This window comes from Carassius auratus, unplaced genomic scaffold (genome assembly GCF_003368295.1).
Source record: "Carassius auratus strain Wakin unplaced genomic scaffold, ASM336829v1 scaf_tig00004557, whole genome shotgun sequence".
Lineage (NCBI taxonomy): Eukaryota > Metazoa > Chordata > Actinopteri > Cypriniformes > Cyprinidae > Carassius > Carassius auratus.
This window is the reverse complement of record NW_020523604.1, coordinates 925,001-934,584: the sequence shown is the minus strand read 5'-3', so window position 1 is coordinate 934,584 and position 9,584 is coordinate 925,001. Positions and strand designations below refer to the sequence as shown.

The following is a 9,584-nucleotide window of genomic DNA, read 5'->3' as shown; positions in this document are numbered from 1 at the left end:
CCGTGTGAAGTGACACGGGGACAGAATTTCCTTTGCATCTGGACGAGGTCTGGGCAGGCACTGTGTGCTGTTTAAAATATAATATAAACATGCATTTTACTTAATATACTGATGCATGAAAATGAGCATTGAGCACCATGTTATAAATAAGCCCTACTTTAATTATTAGAGCCTTTCGATTTTTGCATGTCATGATTTCTTGTAGTATTCTGTTTAACAATACAGTCTTTACTCTGTACAGAGTGATCTTTTGCTTCACTACTGATAATCTGGCATGCAACTACTGAATATTTTGGCAGCCTGAAGAAATCAGTTAGTTGCTGCCAAGTTCTGTAATTTGGCAGCATCTAGCAGGTTACTTATTCATTAGGTTCAGTCATAGCTGAATAATTAATCACAATATGGAAATGTGCTTCCAAACACTTCCAGCAACAGTTCCTTCAGTCGTAAATTATCACATTATACACATTAACTTCTTCAAAAATGTTCACTGATCATTGAGATATGAGACTAAACATGTACCACAATTTTGTGTCAACAATTATGTCTGCCAACTTTACCAGAGTAACAACATTTCCAATTTTATATGATTTAGAGAATGTTCTTATGAACATTTTTAATTTATTGCATTTTTTTATTTAATTTATTCAGAGTTTTTAAGTTTTTACAAACTTATGACATTGATATCACTTGTATTCAGACAATAACTCAAAGCTTAGATTGCAATGTATATTAAACTTCATAAAAACTGAAATATAAATATGTAACACAAAAACGTTTAAACTACTTTCCTGTCTGTGTGTGTGTGTGTGTGTGTAGCCTAGCCTATATTAACATTTTCTAGGCTATATTGTGTGTACTTACATTTATTATAAATCCATTATGAATTTTTAGACAAATCAAAGCTAGGTATATATTGTGGGTAAACACGTAATAATGTTGTTAATTTCTAGAGATCTCACAATCTGATTCACACAGACCACTGCCTGCATGGGTTTTATTCATTGACATTTTGAATGCACATACTACACTGTATGTAGTAACTACAGGATGCGCTTCGATGGTATCGCGAGATCTTTAACACTCTCTTGCCTATTCAACTGGTCTCGCGAGAGCGGGGTGACTTGCGTGAAATAAATTATCCGGTGTTGGTCTCCGAGGTGAGTAGGGATATTGCAAAGCGTGAAAAAATATGGTGTAATTTCGCCTAAAATAGATTAGATGTTGTTGGCGTGTTGATATATGTTAAATATTATTGACATTAAATAGCGGATCAATTTATAATTTGTCAATATGCAGGCCGGCTCTTGCTGCTGATGGTATCTTTACGTCGTGACAAAAATGAAAGGTGTTTGACGTTTAAACAGAATCACTATCTGATGTGACAGGCGCCGGTTTATCGTGAGAAGGCATTTCTGTCTTATGAACGGGATGCGATCATCTCCTGCGTATTCATTAGCAGCCCACATATGTGTAGGCTGACATTAGAAATCATTTGTCATATCAGGTTTTTTTTTTTTTTTTTTTTTTTTTGATCCTAATGGATTTTTTCCCCACTTCCCAGTGTGTTAAAGCAGGCTGATTCTGAAAGCTGAATGTGATCAGTTCTAGGCTTCAGTAACCTAGTTCTGTTGGATTTAAATGAATGTAAATCAACAGTCTCAGATTTTCTTTTTTGCATACTATACTGATGATGTAGATGTCATCACCATTTTATGGAGGATGAGGAATCTTTCTTCCTTACAGTGTCACATCTCATGAATCTGTCCACGGACACATCTCATTCTGTCAGTAAGCACCTAAAATGAAGCAATACTTCATTAATTATTCTAATATAGGTGTTTCAAATTTAGTATTATGGAAAGTGATCATCATACTGGACTTGGAAGTCCAGTAGATTTGTATTTTATATTACTGACTGATTTGTGTATGTGTGTAAGTATATTGTTCCTGACTCAATGTTCTGTACACATTTATTTAATCAGTGCATGATGACAGTTATGAATCATCTGAGATGAATTTGCAGACTAACTCTAACTTTGTACAGCTAGAACAAGATGACCTTACATTAACATGATATCACTGATATTGTCCTGTGCCTTGGCTCTTTTTAAGGTTTACATGTGTTTTGCAGGTTGTAGTATCTTCTATGTTTTTCCAAATGCAATGTAAGCTTTATTAGTAAAATGTGCATATTGTTTTTCTGTACTGCTGTGTTAAAATATGAAATTTTGTCAGTTTGTATCATCATGTAGCATACTCTGAAAGGTAGTGCTTTCTGTGAAAAATAAAAACACTGTAAAGATCATAGATGTATTTAATCATTAAAATACCAGAAGGGTTTATAGAATATTTTAAAAGAGAAGCAATGGCATATTTGTAATGAATTAAGAAGTTACAGAGTACAATAGCAAGTGCTCTTTTTGAAAGGGTCAGTGTTTTAACAGTTGGGTGTGTCAATTAAAAAAAAATGACCATAGATGTTCTCTTTTTATATTGGTAAAGGCTAACCAGCTATCATGGGGAACATTTTTGGCAACCTTTTGAAGAGTCTTATTGGGAAAAAGGAGATGCGTATTTTGATGGTCGGGTTGGATGCAGCTGGGAAGACCACAATCTTGTACAAACTGAAGCTGGGAGAGATAGTGACTACCATTCCTACTATTGGTGAAGCACATTTTTTTACTTTAAATGTTTAATTCCCTTGATTATTATTGTAGTATTTCCCTTTTACATAGAGACAAAGGTCCGGATTGTCACGTTTTACGAGTCTGGCCTCTGTGTAATTTCTGTGCCATTGTGTTTTCTTTTACTAGGTTTTAACGTGGAGACTGTTGAGTACAAAAATATCAGTTTTACAGTGTGGGATGTTGGTGGCCAGGACAAAATCCGACCACTTTGGCGTCACTACTTCCAGAACACACAAGGTGAGAAAAGACTCATACACACAGGCACACTCATTGACTTTAAAAACACAAACAGGATTTTATGTCAAACAAAATAGCCATAAATAGCCATTAATTACAGAATTACAGTAAAATACTTACATTTTTAAAATATTATTACAATACAAAATAGCTGTTTTCTGTGGTAATACATTCAAAAATGTAATTAATTCCTGTGATGGTAGAGCTGATTTTTTTTTTTAGCAGCCATTACTTTACATATCATGTGATCCTTCAGAATTCATTCTAATATGCTGATTCGCTGCTCATGAAACATTTCTTATTATTTTCAGTATTAAAAACAGATGTGCTGTTTATTTTTGTGGGAACTGATACTTTTTTCAGAATGATTTGATGTATAGAAAGTTTAAAAATAACATTTATTAGAAATATAAATTTCTTGTAATACTATAAATGTTGTTACTGTCACTTTTAATCGAGGTGCCCTTGCTGATTAAATATATAAAAAATTTACTTACCCCAAACTTATTTAAAAAGGGAAAACATCAACACAGAAGAGAAAACTGTACTTGTCAAGTTACATCATTCGAACTTTAATCTTAACTAATGTAGCATTGAAATTAGAATTAATGAATTAAGATCTCATATTGAGGTCCACAAGGGTCTTTATTTTCCCTCTTATTAATTACTGCCTCTCATGTATTTTGAAGGTCTGATCTTTGTGGTGGACAGCAATGACCGTGAGAGAGTGAATGAGGCCAGAGAAGAGCTGATGAGGATGCTGGCTGAGGATGAACTTAGAGACGCTGTACTCCTCGTTTTTGCCAACAAGCAGGCAAGAGCTTCCTCATGTGTCTAAAGTGTTCTTCAAATCAGAAACAGTTCATTGATGTAAACATTGCATCTGCTGTCTACCAATTTCAAATCAGCCCTAGTTTATACATCTGTTTCTGTCATATATGTGTCAATTTGTTGGAAACATAGCTGCTGTAATGGAATCTATGGTTGTAGTTCATTAGTTATAAAAGATTGAAAGGAGGTAATTGTTTTCCATCCAGACTTGTATAGCATTTATACAACTTAAAAGAAGAGATAATTTTGTAATCTCATGGAGTTTAAAAGAGATATAAAGTTGAATATCATCTGCAATGATAACATGTACCTTGAAAAAGTGCTTATCAATTGCCCAAGAGGCAATACAAAGAAAAAAAGCAATGGGCCCAAAACTGAACCCTGGGGAACCCCACAGGTGAGAGATGCAGTAGATTAGGTCTATTTTTGAACTCTAACTGAAAAAGATCTATCTGATAAGTCAGCCAGGCAACGTCTATAAGACAGAAAATGTTCCTCAGTCTAGTTTGTATGTTTTTGCCTCGACTTCCAGATGGCAGAGGTGAAAGCAGGCTATTTTTGGGCCTGGATGGGCTCTCTGATGATTTGAAGAACTCATTGCCGGCAGTGGTTGTTGAGGTCTGCCACTGATGTGTTGAGCAGTTTTGACCACCCGCTGAAGGTCTCTCTGATCTGATGATGTGCAGCTGCCGTATCTTAGTGAGAAGCAGTAGGTCAGTAGGCAAAAGATCTCCAGAGAAATGGAGGATTTTAGTGCATGCAGGATTTATAGACTCTGGTTCCAGGAAAATGAGTTCAGGAACTATGGGAAATCCTCAATGATGAGGGCATGCAGTATGTATATAAACAGTAAGATATGTAGTTGTGTCTGTTTCTGTCTCCCTCTCCAGGATTTGCCAAATGCCATGAATGCTGCAGAAATCACAGATAAGCTGGGTCTTCACTCCCTGCGCCATCGCAACTGGTACATCCAGGCCACTTGTGCCACCAGCGGAGACGGTTTATATGAGGGTCTGGACTGGCTGGCCAACCAGCTCAAGAACAAGAAATGAGGCAGACTGGATCTAAGAGTAACTGGTGTGGGCGAGGAGACACCTGAGTGACAGCTCATCAGGGAGCACTAGTGGTTTCCAAGTTTCTTTCATTCTGTTTACAAGCTGAGACCAACAGGAGCCGGGTCATTTCAAACAGCGTAACCCCTCACTATGTCCCACTTAACAGATCCGTGAGATGATTGGGGAAGCACCCATGATTCACATTCATATTTACTAGTGAAGATAGACATGTTTTCCTATTCTCGTGTGATTCAAACATCTCAGTTTGCTGTGTCTCTACACTGTAAATGTATAAAAGACATTAACAGGGAGTGAATGAAAAGCTTTTACTTATATTAATACTTTGGGAGACACTCTTAAATGCAGGTCATTTAAACTATATTAACTGCACTGATAGATGAGAAACTTGTTGATTCAGTTTCCTGAAATATTTAAATAAAATCAAGTGAAGTGTTATTCAGAAAACAATGAAGAAACGTGTTTTTTGCTACAGTGGTGTTGTTTTGCTACTGAAAATTAAATATGCATTGTGATTTATTATTAGCATATCAGCCAGACTTCATGACTGTCAGTGATTATGCTCTTATTGCATGTATTCACCAGTGTCTCTGCACAGGTCGCTGAGCAAGCTTTGGTTAGTGCTGTTGTATGTAAATAGATAGAGGATGTCTTGTCTTGGCATGCGTAGTTTGCGACTATTAAATAGCACATTGTTTTGTGTACAAGAACTGTTTCTTTTGTGCTGATAATGTTCACTACACAAGCTTCTGTTCTGTTGTGGAGCTAAATGTGTTTGTTTCACCGACTGTATCCGCTGCTCTTGTGTCGTGCTGTGTAGACATCGCTCATTGATTGTGTCATTGCATTCACGTTAGTGATTTTTTTTTTGCTAGTGTTGCATGGGAAGATCTGAGGAGCTAAACAAGATTAGACTGGAAAGAGTGTCGAAGAGACTTTAAAGTCTCTAATAGTCTACTAATAGACTCAAATATTTATGGTTGCTAGTATTCTCATGAATGAAGTGTGTGTGTGTGTATATTACATGCTTAATAAAGTATGCACTTACTTTATCTGATAATTTAATGTGAATATCTATTATTTATTGTAGTCCTGTGTCCATACATTTGTATCTATGTTCCTTGCATTGAAATACTATGGGGAAAAAACTGTTCATTCTGTAAACATTAAAATCATGTTGCCTAAAATTATTTTTAGATGTTTTTTTTTTTCAACTTTGAAAATCTGAAAATCACACTACACATTAGTTTTATTCTAGTTAAATAAAATATAAACTGTTAAACACAATTTTTGTTCATTCAAATAATTTAGAAATTTTGTCTAGCAGCTAACTGAAATAAGTACTAAAAATGATTATTAAGCTTAAATAATTAAGCTAGTTAAAACTAATTCAAAATATTAACAAATACTATATTAGTACATAAATAATACTAGAAATAACATTACATCGATGCTTTTTCAGTTATTACACTAAAGAATATTAAAGTATGGTCAAATAATTACGATATATTAAATACTACCAAATAGTCCCCTCTACTTGTCTTTTTTAAACAAAACTAAATATTTTATCAAATCATTACCTTCAAAGTGTTTGTGTTCATTTTAGTTTAATAAATTTGTCATGTGCATTTGCCATTTTTATTAGTTCATGCTTTTTTAAATGTCTATTTAAGTTTTAGTTAAGTGCTTAAAATGATTTCAGCTGATTCCCAAGATGAAATGTCTTATTTTTTACGTTCTTTAAATATTTTTCTAATTTTTTTATATATAATATATAAATCAAAAAATGTATGATGATTTTAACAGTTTAGTTTTAGCTTACAATAACAACACTGAATCAATTTAATTAAAGTAAAACTTACAGCCTGGGAAAAGTAGCAAATAACACAACAAAACCACACAAGATTTTCAAAACCAACCAAGTCTTCATAACAAAAATGAACCCACATGCCTGACAAAGTTCATCTACTGTAATTGCTTCCATTCTGGGATCTTTTTTCTTCTTCCAGAAAAGTCGCTTCAGTCATTCAGCTGTTTGGTGTGCAATTATACAATTTGTTTCTGCATTCTGATAACTTTATCAGACACCACAGAATATTATAAATCTTATCTTTGTGTGGTTTGTGAAAATTTCATAGAGCGTACTCCAAGCACTTCATCCGCTCTGTGTGAACACTTACAGCTCTTAGGCTCAGAAAAGCCTAGAAATAATAAGAAGACAAGTCTGTTTGTTTAGCAAGATGCCCAGTACCTCACACCCCCTTATTCTGTGGCAAATCCCACACACCTCCCCGCCTGCCCTCACAGTGTGTGTCTCCAGGGGCGTGACAGCAGTATGTGGGTCAGGGCTGCTCCCTGGGTCGCCAGTCCCAATGGCCTCCTGCAGGCCGCTCATAATAGCGGCACCATGGCGGGTGCCATAGCTGGGATTCCCTCCCGTAACCGGGGCGCCCTCGCCCAGGGCACAGACTCACTGGCAGCAATGCTGCAATCAATTCATCAATCTGTGATGGGAGCGGCGACCGCTAAAGCCAGGCCAGCCCACCCCTCATCCAGGCCATGACCACCAGCCATGAGGCTGAAAAGCTGGACTGGGGAAACCAGGAGCTGGACGGCGTACAGCTGATTATTTAGGGGGCTGGTATTCAGTTAGAGCAGACGGGCATAATGAGAGTTGTTTCTCTTTTGGAAAGTCCTCAAAAAGTTTAAATTAGTACATGGATTGTCAAGCATGAACAAGCAAGTTACACACACACACACACTTGAACACAATAATGTCATATTTGGAGTGAGGCAAGGCTGTAGTAGCCAGAAACACTGAAGGGAACACATCACACCCAGACTACTGGCTGATCAATATGGATTTTCAATGACTATTGTTTTTGTTTTGTTTTTATTCCCCCATATCTTGAATATTTGATGACAAAACTTTTTTCGTAGTAGTTTTGCTTATTCAAACAGTAGCAAATAAAAAAAATACAAAAATTAAGGGAAAATAAATAAATAAATAGTAGTGTTGCTAATTCATATTCAACAAATCCATTGAAATGGGTCAAAATGTGGTGTGATAATATACCAAGGAGATTTAAGTGGTTTATGGACATATGGGTGTTCAGAGGGTTATCATTACTGTCAGTTTAAATCATTGTCTATATTCCCTCAAAGTACCCATTATAACGGTACTGTACAAAATAAGCTCGTACCGATGAGGATTGACGTTTTAGCAACATTGTTCATCATTTAGGTGATGTCTCCATCTGCTGGACAATAGACTGTAGTGTTACCTCTGTCTTCCACTTCTCAATGGACTCATTCAAACTGTGTATTATTTTTAAGCTTTATTTTCCTTCTAGGGCCTGAAATAGAGGAATTTGGTTCAGTACTGCTAATTGAACAATATTTTGCTGAATGTGTTTTGTGCTGGCACCTTGGCTGGTTGGACGTCATGATAAATTAAGATGACCGTAAAACCGCCAGTAGGTGTCAGCAGATCCCTGTTTTAATAAATTATTTATTGAATCATTCAAATCAAACGATTCGTTCAAAACGTCTGAAACCAGTGAATGGACCGTTGAATCACTAGCTCACATGATTCGTTCAAAAACAGATTCATTCAAAGAATGTAACACCGCGTTGCTATACATGGTTGTATAAAAATTATTAACATATTTATATGCTGATATTCAGAAAAGTCCATTCTTTGTGCAATGAACATAAAATCATAAAAACTCAAAATAGTAATTTTTTCTTTCATTGGTTGAATTACAATGGCATTTTGTCTAATCAATGAAAGATTTTACCATTTGTTGTCTTATTTTTAAAGAACTTAAGAAGTTGCTTTGCATGAAAAATGACGGGAACTTGATTCAGCTTGTAGAGTTCAGATCGGCCAATCGCCGTTGTTTAGTTCGTGAATTATTATAAGTAGATACTTTTAACATTGAATTTGCATGATAAATTTGACATAATACACAACATTATTAATCTAAAGGGGATGGTAAGGGGGGTGGTGGTTTCACTGGGGGAATGCTTTTTATCATTTTTGTTTTCCAGCCGGAGGATACCACAACCCCCGCACCCCCTTCAGTTCATGCCTTGGTTAACACAGTTAACACAGCCCTGTTTTTTAAATAAAACTATGGAAACTGCTGTAAAAACTTCGGCAGTAAACGTTCATAAATTTAGATTCAGATAAACAAACCCTGGCATATGTATAGCTTCTACATTTGTGTAGGTTATTTATGTTTTATTAAACAACAAATAGCTTACTTTATAAAAGTTACACGAATCTAACAACGTCGGTGAGGAGCTTTGCATGGTTGTAAACAAACAAACACACAACAATGGTTATTTACATAGACTATTGGTTTTAGTATTATCAGAATTTTTTATAACAAACCCCTTTTTCGTCCTCTCTCTCTCTCTTTTTTTACTGTAGTTGCCCTGAGCTAACCATTGGTGATGAGATCTATTGGATCTATCCATGGTGTTACATTTCAGTTAATGTCCTAGAACCACTACTAAATAAATAAATAAATAAATACATAAAGTAGGTATGTATGTAAGTAAGTCTTAAAGTATACTGGCTATGAAATAATGTTGTGAGATATATGCTGAACTGAAGTCTCTACTCTCCGAAGAGAGACCGACCCGCGAAGCAGCTTCATTGTTCCCTCTCCCGCAGACAGTGGTCGCTGCACGGGCGGATCGGGATGATGGACTTATAGCACCGAAAATCGCTGCGTTATGAATT

The 9,584-nt window shown here is 35.8% G+C and overlaps 2 protein-coding genes across 2 annotated transcripts in view; both read left to right on the top strand.

Moving 5' to 3' along the window:
• Positions 1-1,089: 1,089 nt before the first annotated feature.
• arf3a (ADP-ribosylation factor 3a) lies at positions 1,090-6,012 on the top strand. The gene is made up of 5 exons (XM_026243926.1): positions 1,090-1,160; positions 2,506-2,667; positions 2,817-2,927; positions 3,617-3,741; positions 4,649-6,012. The coding sequence occupies exons 2-5, from the start codon at positions 2,520-2,522 to the stop codon at positions 4,808-4,810; spliced, it is 546 nt and encodes a 181-aa protein (XP_026099711.1). The 5' UTR covers positions 1,090-1,160; positions 2,506-2,519; the 3' UTR covers positions 4,811-6,012.
• Positions 6,013-9,372: 3,360 nt separating this feature from the next.
• Positions 9,373-9,584, top strand: part of phf8 (PHD finger protein 8) — an 11,681-nt gene continuing 11,469 nt past the window's right edge. The window contains exon 1 of the mRNA XM_026243925.1: positions 9,373-9,584. This exon is cut by the window's right edge and continues 224 nt beyond it. The gene's annotated coding sequence lies outside the window, so the exon portion shown is untranslated.